At 43.6% G+C, this 13815-nt stretch overlaps 1 protein-coding gene across 1 annotated transcript in view; it reads left to right on the forward strand.

Annotated features, from left to right (window-relative positions):
• Positions 1-13815, forward strand: part of mdn1 (midasin AAA ATPase 1) — a 73613-nt gene that overhangs the window by 41171 nt on the left and 18627 nt on the right. Inside the window, exons 63-90 of the mRNA XM_008287252.1 lie at positions 1299-1968; positions 2116-2277; positions 2554-2836; positions 2927-3165; positions 3616-3711; positions 3847-3941; positions 4056-4180; positions 4777-4929; positions 5297-5406; positions 5548-5621; positions 5738-5921; positions 6014-6158; positions 6502-6648; positions 6739-6865; positions 7561-7666; positions 7949-8064; positions 8637-9044; positions 9136-9362; positions 9514-9651; positions 9807-9994; positions 10299-10460; positions 10562-10699; positions 11321-11456; positions 11657-11829; positions 12000-12131; positions 12337-12478; positions 12971-13278; positions 13383-13538. Of these exons, the coding sequence (XP_008285474.1) occupies positions 1299-1968; positions 2116-2277; positions 2554-2836; positions 2927-3165; positions 3616-3711; positions 3847-3941; positions 4056-4180; positions 4777-4929; positions 5297-5406; positions 5548-5621; positions 5738-5921; positions 6014-6158; positions 6502-6648; positions 6739-6865; positions 7561-7666; positions 7949-8064; positions 8637-9044; positions 9136-9362; positions 9514-9651; positions 9807-9994; positions 10299-10460; positions 10562-10699; positions 11321-11456; positions 11657-11829; positions 12000-12131; positions 12337-12478; positions 12971-13278; positions 13383-13538 (5140 nt within the window). The remainder of the gene's footprint in view (positions 1-1298; positions 1969-2115; positions 2278-2553; positions 2837-2926; positions 3166-3615; positions 3712-3846; positions 3942-4055; positions 4181-4776; positions 4930-5296; positions 5407-5547; positions 5622-5737; positions 5922-6013; positions 6159-6501; positions 6649-6738; positions 6866-7560; positions 7667-7948; positions 8065-8636; positions 9045-9135; positions 9363-9513; positions 9652-9806; positions 9995-10298; positions 10461-10561; positions 10700-11320; positions 11457-11656; positions 11830-11999; positions 12132-12336; positions 12479-12970; positions 13279-13382; positions 13539-13815) is intronic.

Below are 13815 nucleotides of genomic sequence, written 5' to 3' on the forward strand. Positions count from 1 at the left end.
CAGGGATGTCCACCAGAGCAGTAGCTGCACGGCTCAATGTCCATTATCGGACCATAGGCCGTTTAAGAGTTCGTTTCCAACAGACTGACACGACTGCAAATCGACCTCATCCTCGTCGGCCACGTGTGACCACTCCAGCACAAGATCGCCACATCTGGCTCATCCATCTGCGGGATCGGCTACGACCAGCGTCACACACAGCTGATGAGACTATTGGTCTGCACAACAGACGCATCACACCTCAGACTGTCCGTAACCACCTACGAGAAGCCAACTTGCATGCTCGGCGCCCTCACCGTGGTCTGGATCTCACTGGTGTCCGGCATAGGAACCGACTCGCATGGGCGAATGCACATGTCCGATGGCCCTTGGCACGCTGGAGAAGAGTGATGTTCATGGATGAATCCAGGTTCCAGTTGTATCGTGCAGATGGAAGACAACGTGTCTGGCGATGCGTGGGTGAACGGTTTGCAGATGCAAATGTTATGCCCAGGGTTGCCCATGGAGGTGGTGGCATTATGGTGTGGCAGGCATCACATACAGGCATAGAACACCATTGCACTTCATTGAAGGGAACCTGAATGCACAAAGATATCAGGACGAGATTCTCACCCCAATTGTTGTGCCATTTGTGCGCCAGCATGACATCACCTTTCAACATGACAATGCCCGACCTCGTGTTGTCGGATGTTCTGGAAGTCTGGATAGGCGTGTCCAGGACCGTGTTCCAGTTCCAGGCAATGTGGGTCAGCGCCGTGTGGCACTCCAGGAGGAATGGAATAACATTCCACAGGCCAACATAGACAATCTGATCAACTCCATGCAAAGAGGATGTGTTGCTCTGAGAGACGCAGCTGGTGGACACACAAGATACTGAAAAATCAAATTCCTCAACCTGACCCCTACCATGTTCACAGGACTGTCAATCCACTACAAATGGCCATTCCACGATGTTATCAATGCCGATATGAAGATCAGTAATTACTGAAAATATATTTTGAGTTTTTCTATATATTGCGTAACCCAAATGTTCGTAAAACTCTTATTTTTGACATGGGGCGTTCAGTGATATTTTTGTTCAGTGTATATGCTTAAAATAATGTAGGTTCAAAGGTAAGCTTATTCAATGGTAAGCTTTTCTTAACTGTCAAATGTTCAAAAGAGGACTAGCTTCAGAAATCCAGAAAATAGGACTTTGGTAGGAAAACATGTATTGCTATAGTACTTCTACTACTACCTAAAATCTGTGTGAGAAACAAAGATGTGACTGTGTTCTGGTCCCTGACTTTTGCCTGTAGGTATCTGTGGATCCGCATGCAGCAGGTGAAGGAGCAGATAGCTGAGCTCTCCAGGAAGCAGGCCTGTCGCCCTCATGAACCCCAGTACGGTCGACTATTCCAGGAGCTTCAGCACTACCGCTGCAGTATCGGCCAAACGTCTGCTGTGGAGGACCTGCTGTCTCACCTGCTGAAGGCCCTGCACGGCTCCTCCTCCAAATCCAGGTCAGCAATCCAGGCGCTCCTGAAAGAGGAGGCTGTGTGGCAAAACTCCCAGCAGCGCTTCTGCCAGAGGCTGATGGAGGACTACCCCCTGTACCCTGATGTGGTTGGACCAGTGAGGACCGGCATCCTCCAGCTCCGCCACGGTATGCGGCTAGTGGCCTCCCAGGTGGCCGCCTCTCTCACTCCTGTACCAGGTCTGCCGAAGCTGGTGTCTTGCCTGCTGGCTTTCCCCTCGCTGTCCCCCAGCCTGCCGTCCTACTTGGCCCGGGCAGACTTTCTGTGCTCCAGGGCTTGTATGGACATTCTTCGCAGCTTGGTGAAGCTTCTGCCCCAGCAGGACACTGAACACGTGGTCCCGCAGTCCTCCACTCTGCTTCTGAATGCTCTGCTGTATGTGCAGTGCCACACACTGTCCACAGGGGAGTTCAGCCATGAAGCTCACCACCTCTTCAGACACATCTGCCAGGTCAGAGTTTCACTCACTTTCTAGCTACCGTGTATGCAATGCAGCTGAAGTAAATACATTCTGTTGTTTTAATGAAAACAAAATAATTATTTTACATTCAGAAGTGTTAAAACGTAAAATGCATGACTCTATCCGGATATTCCTCAGGCTCTGGTGAATGAGTGGGACGAGCAAGAAAGAAGGAAAAGGGAGCGAGAGCAAATGGAGGTCAGTCTGTACCGCAACCGCAGCCAACTGCACGGTTCAGGACTGACTGAGGATGAGCAAGAGGAAAGAGACTTCAGACGCCAGTTCCCTCAGTTCAATGAGGTACTTCAATATCTCTGTGATATGACAATGCTTCTGAGTCCAACTATCCTGTGTGTCCCAGTGATAATTATGATGTCTCCGATAATGTCTAACCCCCTAGAGATCAGGAATATGTTCTGAAAATGATTATATAAATATTGTGTGCAAAGTTCACATCTTGAAATGATGCTGGTGCTAGAAATGAGATCAAAGGTCACAGCTATCATAAGAATTTACCCTGTGAGAAGCATGATTATCCTCATACAGCTCACTGTATGCCCTTACTTCAACCACCAGGACTTTGCAGACATCACATCCTTGCCGAGTCTGGAAGGTCCAGCAGACGTCGAACCGGAGGGGAAGGAAGACAAACCCCAGGAGGAGTCTGAGGTGGGATCTCTGTCTCCGGCTGCCATGAACACTGTGGTCCAGGTGCATCAGAGCCTGTGTCTAGGATATGCCCATTCACTGTGGTACCAGAGCACAGCACCAGCCAATCACAGCAAAGAACACATTAAAGCCCTGGTCTCCTCCTATCAGATTGCTTCCCCAGTGATGCAGCGCTTCTATCATCTAATTGGTTAGTAACTTTGTCTGCTCATGTGCGTTTGTAAAACTTTCTAGTAGTGAAGTTGAAGTGTACTCATATAAACTATTGTTTCCCTGTCAGATTCAGAACTTGACCAGCAGCTGACAGGCAGCGAGCTGCTGCTCTCTGCGCTGCTCCAAAACACGGTGCAGGGCTCTGGGGGTCTTGATGGTCTGGCTGTCACCTCAGAAGGACCGTATGACTTCTACCAGCAGCCCAACATGAGCGAGGCCCGCCTCTGTCTGCCAGTTTTGGAACAGCTGAGGATGGCAGTGAAGCAGAGACTAGAGGACTGGCCCGACCACCCTGCTCTCATTCAGGTCAGTTAGCCTGCAAGAACTGGGTTTTAATGCAGGATTTTCATGTTTAGGTGATAAAATGGTGAAAAATGTATTTCTCTGTGGCTGCCAAAACTCCACAATGTTCATGGCTAGTCTGTAATTGTGTCTGTGTGACATTTAATACTGAGCTGGTCATGTACAGTGACTTTATCAGAGCTTTTTCACAGAAATTGGCTGCTGCTGTAAACAAGAATGGACAGGGCAAGTTAATAGACTCAAAAATCAAATCAGGCTGAAAACATCAGTAGAGATGAAAGGAACTGAACAGTTGGAAATTTAGTGCAACAAAGTAGTTATAAATATATTAATTAGTATGGCTTTTATATAAAAGAGTGTTACAGAATCTCATCGTGGAGCCTTCAAGGTTCTAAAAAATGAAACTTTGATCTTTATAATTTGAAGTCCTGTATGTGTGTGTCTTGTTTCTAGCTTATTGTGGTGATAGAGAGAATCATGGCTTTCAGTCTGGCCTGCCCACTGGCCAAGTTCCTGAACGGTCTGGAGATCCTCCTCAGTAAAGCACAAGTGAGTTCTGCTAGCTCGATATCTCGTGTGCTGAACTGTAGACACATGTAACTTACAAGACATCTTGAATCTTGCAGATGTTAGAGGTTGTAGCACAGAGCTGATGTCTATATTTCACATGTATTTGTTGTTCAGGACTGGGAGAACAACGCCAGTCGCTCAGTATCTCTGCGGAACGAACTGGGACCAGTCACACAGCTCATTATCCAGTGGCGCAAACTGGAACTCAAGTAAGACTATAAGGGTTAAATCCATCCAGCATCTTCTGTTCCTTTTTAGACATTAATTAAACACTATGTACGATGTTCATGATTTAAATGTGTCCTGCCACTTCTATGTGATAGTTGCTGGTCGAGCAGTCTGGACAACGCAATGAAGCGACACACTGAGAAATCCACCAAACATTGGTTCTCCATCTACCAGCTGGTGGAGAGATATCTGGAGGAACAGAGGACGGAGACTAATACAGGTACGTACAGAACAAAATTTATGCTGCTTTATTTTAACTGATGACACAGAAGTTTAAGATGACCGTTGTTTGACATAAATAATAATGCGTTTTTTTCCCACATGATTGAGCTTGTAGAGAAACTCTTTCTATACATTTCTGTGGGAAGCTCTGATATAATGTCAAATTAAAAATGTATATTTTAAACAAGGAGCCATATATTCTATTCAGTTCAAATCAGTTTTATTTTTATAGAGCAGTTTGCAACATATGTCTTCACACAGCACTTAACATAGTAAGGTATAGACCTTACAAATTTAAACAAAGAACCCAACAATCCAAAGTTGCCTTTGGACTCCCTCTGAGTAAACGGTTGGCAACGGTGGGAAGGAACCAAATATATGCTCATCAGTCTCTGTACATCTTTTCAGATGACAAACAAATAATATCAGTTGACAAGTAATAGCTCACTGCAAACTTAAATAATCAATAACCTTTTCCAGACACCACCTGAGGACATTTTTAAACTCTATTGTACAGTCAAACAAGTTTAGAATAGAAAAAATATATACTGCGCTCGCTAAGATGTTTTGTTTTCCTGTTTTGTTCTTGTCCAGATGAGAGCGTGGAACGCCTCACCCTGTCGTCAGTGTCCTCCACCCTCCAGGCCTTCATGGAGGGCTCCACCCTGGGCGAGTTCAACACTCGCCTGGCCATGCTGCTCAGCTTCCACTGCCACCTCCTGCTGGTCCCCAACCAGCCTGGACAAGGTCAGCCATCACTGCTCCGTCCAGTTCAATATAATATACCCACACTCAGTCCTCCTGTCTCTACTGGACATGAAACAGTCTTTTTCTAAGATGGAAGATGGTGGACCAAATCCATTGTTGTTTTTCAGAGGCGCTCTTATCAAATCCAGTCTTAAAATAGTACATAACCGTTATGTCTAGCTCAGATCTCACTGATTAGATTTCTTATTAGTACGATTTCATTGAGCATCTCATCACTGAACTTGATTAGTAAAATACATTTGACTTGTGACCTACAGTACAGTTGCAGGTCACAATATATGCAGATATTGTTGCTTTTAATCTGTAAGAGACTGCACTATTGTTCACATCATGTCTTATTTTACAGAGAATTTGTCCAACCTTCTGTGGAACCTGCACAAATACTACAATCAGTTCTCTGAATGCATCCAGACCAAAATAACTCAGCTCAGACAGCCCATTGAGAAGGAGCTCAAGGTATATATGAGTGTTGGGGTTTTTTTTTTGTTTTTTTTTTTCATTGCATACTGGTACTCTGAAATCTTGTTCATTCATGCCAGATTAAAGCTTTGACATTACATACACATTCATAAGTGTGATATGACTTCTCTTTCTCAGGACTTTGTCAAGATCTCTAAGTGGAATGATGTCAGTTTCTGGTCCATCAAACAGTCAGTGGAGAAGACACATCGGTATGTCCTGTGACACATGAGCTTGTAGCAACTTTAATTTGATTATTGACCAAAAAAAAAAAAAACTCTTGATGGATGGCTCTGCTAAGTCTTTTCTACTTGAATTTTTTTTTCAGCACTCTCTTCAAGTTTGTCAAGAAGCTTGAAGAGGCCCTGAATGGTCCGAGTGTTCCTTCTCTGGTGGAGCAGGGAAGCAGCGCCAGCTTGGACAGTGTGGACACCAACCCAGAGGAAACACCCATCCATCGGGTTCACAAGGCACTGAAAAGCACCCTACCTGGGAAGGGTAGAGATCTGCAGGTACAGGCCACATAAAGCAAACAGGGTTTACGTCATAGCATTGTTACTCCTGATCTCTTTACATTATCGCTGAGCTGTCGTGCATTTTTCAGAATGAGGGCCCAGAAGAAGAAGCTGAAGCAGCTTCTCTACAGGGACGTCTACCGGTTCTGTCCAGGAAGATGAAGAAGATGTGCATCCAGCTCCTGAAGAAAAACCCAGTTCCTGAGCTGGCTGAAGATTTGGACTACTTCACCAGTAAGAAAGCTCCTTGAGCACAATAAATATCACAGTCGAGTGTGACAGACTGACATGATGATTGAGTACATTTAAGCATCTTCCGTTTGGATGTATGTGAGAGTTTTGATGTGGAGGTGTATAGTGTAAACAACAACAAAATGGATATTATCAGAATATTATGTAAAATTACAAAAAATTAAAAAGCTCCAGCCTTTAGTGTAGGGTTGTTTAAGAAGCGCATTTGTTTTGTTCATTTGTTTCAATATCTAAGCAGCAACCTTAGACCACAAATCTGCTACCCCTTTTGCTAAATCACCTCAGAGTCCTTGCTCTTAGTTCAGCATCCTTTTCTTCTTTTCAGGCGAGGTCATCAGCAACCTGCGGGACCTGCAGAGCCTCTCCATCGACACATCAGCTGATAAAGAAAAGCAGAAAGCCGAGGTCAAGCACATCCTACAGCAGAAGCAGAGAGCTCTGTCTGACCTATTCAAGATGCTGGCTGAAATGGGTGAGTTTCCCCTCTGATTTATATTTTCTAATTATCTGTAATGTTTATCTTGAATAAATGTCCTATTTTTTTTATCATTTTCCTTTGTAGGTCTGTCGTATCGTAAAGGCCTGACGTGGAACAGGACAGCTGACCCAGAGAAAACCTTATGTATGCAGCCGCTGGAGATGACCACTGCTCTCTCTGCTATCAGGAACCAGGAACAGGGCGAGAGCATGTAAATATTCACAAAGACAGCAGTTGACTGGGATTGTGATCATTTTCATACAGTCGTATGAAAAAGTTTGCGCACCCCTGATCATTTTCAAGATTTTCCTTTATAAATTATTGGTTGTTCGGATCAGCAATTTCAGTTCAATATATCATATAGCAGACAAACACAGGGATATTTGAGAAGTGAAATGAAGTTTATAGGATTTACAGAAAGTGTGCAATAATTACTTTAAAAAAAGTAGGCAGGTGCATAAATTTGGGCACCCTTGTTGTTTTATTGATTTGAATACCTTTACAACTAATTATTGGAACACAAAATTTGCTTGGTAAGCTCATTGACCCTTGACCTACATACACAGGTGAAGCCAATCATGAGAAAGAGTATTTAAGGTGACCAGTTACAACTTGTTCTCCTCTTTGCATCTTCTCTGAAGAGTGGCACCATACTGGTGGTAAAGTTAGGTTTGTTGAGCTTTTACCATTATCTCCTAACACTAACGGAATAAATGATTATGTGACAACAGGATAGTTGATTAAAGGGTTCAGCATTTATTCTCACTTCAAGCTTTGACAGGAAACTTCTTTACATTAATTTTTTTTTAAATTTTACTGAGAAACCAACACATGCTTAGTAAATTGTGTATTTGCGTAGTTTTTACACTGAAATACTATTTTTTTTCTGTCTTCTTGATGCTTTAGGTTGTTTACAGAGTTGTTTACAGCATGGGACGGATGTCAGAAGTACTTCTACCGTTCATGGGCCAGAAGAACAGCTCTGCAGACTGCTTTCCAGCGGGCCGCCAAGGTGAGACAGATACTGATTGTTTCATGGTCCGTAATATACTTGGTGCATTTACTACTGTACCAACAACTCTTGTCCAAATGTTAAAATAATCGAAGGCCAGGGATTACAATGAAGAGCTCTAGCATAGATAGATAGATAGATAGATAGATAGATAGAACTTTATTGATCCCTTTGGTAGAACCTCAGGGAAATGTATAGCATCTGCTGTCCTTAATTGCGCTGGTGTGCATTTTGGCCCTGTCACTCTAAAGTTTGTGTATGTGTGTTACTGTTGGGTTGAAGGAGCTGGGTTTGGGGAACATTGAGCGCTGTCGAGGTTTCTCCTCACATCTGTTCAAGCTGCTCCTCCGACAGAGGCGACGGCTGGCCAAGCTCACCGAGCAGTGGGTCCATCTCAGGTCAGTGGATTAACTTTCACTAAGCAGACACTTTAACCAGACACCAGTGATGTGGGTATTTGTCTTTCTAAACATCTGAACATCCTAGTATTAAACTGTAGAGAAAGACAGCAATGGCTGAGCTTTAGCTAAAGCACTTGGAGCTAAAGAAATTATTGTAACGTCCAAGAACAGAAAAAAAACAACAACTGCATTTTGTAATGTTTCATAAAGGAAAGCAAGATCAAAAGTAGCTGTTTGTATACAGTAAACACTGATATTTCTAGTTTGGTTACACATTGCATTTTGTTGCCAAGTGGCTGCAGTATAAACAGGATAATACCAGACAAGTGTGATTCCATGGAGCCAAACCATCCTCTGGGTTGTTGTAAATCTCATTCATTACAATCATGGAACGCACAGCTTCTCAGATATTATTCTCCCCAGAGACTGGAAGTATGAGGGCATGAAATCAAGGAATTTTCTGCTGGTTTAATTTTTTGCTTCTGTGGATTATGTTGGAATTTCTGCAGTCTGTGTCATATTACTGCACTGTGTCCCATTGTGTTTTGTTGTGTTACAACCACATCCAGGAGGCTAACAAATAGTGTCCAGGGCATGAAGGTGCACTTCCAGAGCAACAAGGAGGATCCGGGCTGCACTCTCCCACCCCAGGCTTCTCTCAGCGACTGGGTCAGTAGAGGTCAAGAGCTGGCAGCTCAATGCACCACCCTCCTGCAGCAGCTGGCCTGGCTGCTGCAGTGCTGCCCTGAGGACCCCCAGCAGAAGGAGGAGGCGAGCAACTGCAGGCAGCACACCCTGAGATGTCCGTCCCCTCTGGCAGCCCAGCGCCAGCCTCCCGGCTGCCTGATGAGGAGAGGAGACACGTCGTGGTCTCAGCTGCACCAGCGCATCACTGCAATGCTGAAGGAGACCCAGAGCCTGAAGTTGGAGCTGGACTCTGTGGCTCAACAGGCCACTGAGACTGTTCTCCACACATGGTAAAACATAATTCCCTTGAGTTTGGTTGAAATCTGAAACAGCAGTGACAAAAGATAATGACAATCCGAACGACATTGTTTCTTTTTGCAGGAACCACTTCACAATATGTTGTTCAGCCTTCGACCAGCTGGGAGCTGTGGTGGCTCAGATGCCCGGTGTAGAGCAGCTCTTCACCCCGGCCGTATGCGTCGGCAACGCAGACAGTCAGCCGGCCATAACCCAGAGCCTGCAGTATGTCAGAGGACAGGTGGAGGCGAATATCACTGAGTTCACCACCTGGAAGACCCAGCTGCTCTCCCTGGGACACCAACACACAGGTGACTTCACTGATCAGCCAGACCAATACATAGAATTCCTTTACATATTACTGCCAGACATCCTGCACAAGCTAAGAGGAGTAACAAAGTCACTACTGTTGAAAAATTACTTTAAGACTCATAGTTCAAAATCCAATTACTTCCTTTACAGATCACCAGTCTGTCTTCTGTACTGAGTTCTCTGCTAAGCTGGAGACAAACATCAACACCGTGCTGTGTGCTGTCCAGACCCTTGTGAAGAGAAGGGAGAGAGAGCAACAAAAAGAACAGCAAGGAGACACCAAGAAAGGTGAGAAGGATGTAGTCAAAACCAGCAGTATTCTCTGAACATTACAAGTTACAGCTATAAATACAGCTGGCAACGTAAAATCTGACAAATGCACACAAAATGTTTTTGTCAGATAGAATTAGATGGTTAATTGCTGCTGTTTTTTGATGTTTCAGAGGGTGCTGAAGAGGAGGAGGAGCCTGTGGAGGACGTGCTGAAGCCTGGTCACCTGACCCGACTCCTGGAGGAGGAGGTGGAAGCTCAGGTGGAGGCTCTGAGTGTTGGAGATGTTAGTTCTGGACTGGAGAGGCTGCTTAGCCACCTGAGGGCCCACAGAGACTCCTGTCAGCCAGCACAGCTCCAGGTAACCAGAACACCTGCACATATATATTGACTGTCCATCTGAATTTAGAGATATACTTTAAAGATTCAAATGAAATGACCTGTACATTTCTGTGGTCTAGTCAATGTACTTGTCTATAGTATAAGATTACTATCACCACTTTTTTTTTCTACTTCAGTCACAATGTCGTGTACAGTACTGTATGAGTAGTATATTTTTACCTTTGATGGCTGGATTTCATTTTCAGATCTCCCCTTAATGCATCAGCTGTCTTTTTATTGCGCTGTCATTGATGTCTCTCGCTGGCTGACTTCTGTGTGTTCAGGAGGTGAACAAGGCATGCAGGATGCTGGTTCGTCTGGAGCCCCTGATGGGGATTTACTCTGACCTAGTGCGTTACTACGTGGCTGTGTCACTGGGAGCACACAGGAGCACAGGCAAACTGCTGTCTGTACTGGCCAGCATCTTCACGGAGCTCGCTCAGAAGGTACACACACTACAAGAGCCACGTAGTCCCATTTATACAATATTTATGATACAGTCTGTATTGTGTGACAGCTTAATCAATTTTTGCAATGTTCTTTTCAGGGTTTCTGCCTGCCTCAGGAGCTGATGCCCGGCGGAGATGGAGAAGGAGCCACAGAGTTTCACGACTACGAGGGCGGTGGTATAGGAGAGGGAGAGGGCAACAAAGACGTCAGCGACAAGATCGAGAACGAAGATCAGGTGATGAAATACCTGCAATTCATGCTATAGTGCTACGCACAGATAGACAGATGAATGGATTCCACTTAACATTCACGTATTCTGACTGCAAATGTCGTGCTGTCAGTCAAGAAAATTAAAGTGAAAAGACGCTTGCTATGGTCATAACCATATTTCCACAAACTGTAACAACAGCCTTTATTTACCTTAACTGCAGAAGGTTGAAAGCTTTTATTTGAAGCTGATTGAGTCAGAGGCAGGCCGTAAATCATTAGCCCCTCAATTTATCTAAAAAAATAAAAAATCTTAATCCACTACCGTTTGCTTTATTAAAATTATCTACGGCATTACCACGATCTTCATTTCTTTTAGCAACAAGCAGAGCATTAGTCCACAAATAACTATCTTTGGAAACATATTCACTTCATAACGGTAAAAAAAACAAATGACGAAGTTTATTTTTTTGTTTTTTTTATAAATATGCATATATGTGTGTGTGTGTGTGTGTGTATATATATATATATATATTACCCACATTATTAACACATGTAATCTGTTTGTAGCACTTTAATTGCCAAAAGGTTTAAGACGATTTTAATCAGCTTTTTTAATGAAAGTATTCCTACCCTCTTCCTCCTCCAGGTGGAGGACACCTTCCAGGAGGGTCAGGAAAAGGAAGAAGAGCAGGATAAAGGAAACATCAAGTCAGAGGACAACGCTATTGAGATGTCAGAGGACTTTGATGGCCAGATGCATGATGGAGATGAGAACGAACCAGGTTAGTTGAACTTGGAGGCAGAAGCATCATATAGACTAAGGAAAGCAGCACTTTATTAGGAGTTTAACTGAAATTGATTCTCCACTTTTCATATGTTGTACATGATTTGGGAAGAGTGTTAGAACATTGGATATTATGTCAGTGGATTTTTTTTAAAGTATCACTGCTGATTGGATTATTCTCTGTTTTATTTTTTGTAGGTGAAGATGAGGACTCAGATAAAGAGAATGAGGAGGAGCTGGACAAAAAGATGGGTGACCTGGGTGAAGGACAGACAGACACTCTGGATGAGAGAATGTGGGGGGATGATGAGGATGACGATCAAGAGGAAGGAAGTGACAAGGAGGAGGAGTCTGGCCAGGGCATGGACCAGGTACCTCTACAACACTATGCCAAGGGTTATGAAGAAAACATGAGAAACATTATTATTATTATTATTATTATTATTATTGTTATTGTTGTTGTTGTTGTTGTTGTTATTACATGTTTATAGTCACATTTGTCTGTGTTCCGTAATTTCTTATTAATACTGGATTCATTCAGGGTGAGTCAGAGCTGGTCGCCAAAGATGACAACTTGGACGCAGCAGATCCCAACAAAGACAAGAAAAACCAGGATAAAAACGAACAGATGGATGAGGAGGAGAAAGAAAAGATACATGAACAAGGAGATGAGGTACATCTTCTGAACTCTAGATGTTCATAGTGATTGCTGAACTGCAGCTGTCATTACCTGTTTCCTGTACTTTTCTATTCATATTTTAACATGTTTTCAGGTAACCCTTCAACAGTTTTTGCAGGGTTTCCACTTGGAAAAAAACATTTAAAAAAAAACAAAAACACACAGACAATGCCTGATCTGTGCTCTTGCTGTTTCTCAGAGGGAGTTTGATGAGAATGAGGTGGACCCCTACCACGGTCAGCAGGACAAGAGACCTGAGCCTGAGGCCATGGATCTGCCTGAGGATCTAAACCTGGATAAGGACGACGAGGCCGGAGATGATGGAGAAGGCGAGGGTGACGGTGAGACCTAAATAAAATAAAGACACAAACAGTCTGGTGCCACTATTTGCAAAAAGAAACCGTAGCACTGATCTGGAATACATAAGAACAGCTTTTCATTCTGTCTCTTTGACACTGTTCTCATTCTGTATAAGTGCACTTTGTTGCTCAGCACAACATATCTTAATTGAATGCACTTGTTGAAGTGCCACCCAAGTCAACAATGTTTTTTTCTGTTAATGGGTGCTTCACTGTGCAGGGTTAGGGTTAGGGTTAACCCTAACAGTACAAAGCTTTTGTCTATTTTTATCTACTGAAAGAGGAAAGTTTCTCTGTGCTAATCTTAAATTTCTGCAATTTGCTCAAGTGTGATGGTGAAACCTTGGATAATCACAGACTTTCAATGTGAGAAAAAAAAAATTTGAAAACACAGTCTGTTCACTGAGCACTAAATGTGAAATGCATTCCCCCTCAGCTCAGTAGAGTCTTACTTGTTACTTACTAATTTTTCAGAGGAGAATCCGTTAGACATTGATGACAAAGCCATGGATGTGGATGACAAGGAGGATGGACAGAAAGATGGAGGGGAGGAGGAGCAGGGAGGGGAGGAGATGGAGGAGAACCAACCAGGAGAGGAAAACAATCAGGAGACCAAAACTGAGGAAGGCGAAGAGGAGGAAGGAGGGGAAAAAGCAGAGGAGGACAAAGATTCTGCTGAGAAAGATGAAGCAAAAGAGGAAGAGGAGGAGGAGGAGAGAGGACAGGAGGCTGGAAGAGACGAGGATATGACTGTACCAAATGACAAAGGACACAAACCAAAGGTACGGATGTCGACAAAGGACTGTACCTGTGCTTATAATGGGCAAATGAGATGTTGTTCATGCTGTTTCACTGTTGGGACTTTTAATGGTTACAGGAGGAGGAGGAGGAGGAGGAAGGTGGTGGAGAGGACGAGGAGCAGCCAGAGTCAGCTGAGAGGAAGGAACACCAAGCAGACGGTCAGACTGGAGAGCAGAACCTTCAGAGTGATACGGCTGTGGAGGTGGCAGGAGAAGCATCAGAGAAAGACCAGGCGAAAGAAGTAAGCTATTCATGTTCACACATTTCAATTCACTGTCCTTTTACCATATTACACTTAGTATTGGTTTATTCTATCTTAAATCATCAGGTACCTTCTGCTCAACCACCACTGTTTTGCTTAAAAATGTTTTTATCATAAACTGTGGATATTTAGCATCTATAAAGCTTTGTATTGATAAATTAAGTACTTTAAGAGATACCCTCTTTCTTTTTTTTTGATAAATTAAGTACTTTAAGAGATACCCTCTTTCTTTTTTTTTCCTAAATCGCCTGTTGAC

The sequence above is a fragment of the Stegastes partitus genome, unplaced genomic scaffold, assembly GCF_000690725.1.
Source record: "Stegastes partitus isolate 25-593 unplaced genomic scaffold, Stegastes_partitus-1.0.2 Scaffold492, whole genome shotgun sequence".
Lineage (NCBI taxonomy): Eukaryota > Metazoa > Chordata > Actinopteri > Pomacentridae > Stegastes > Stegastes partitus.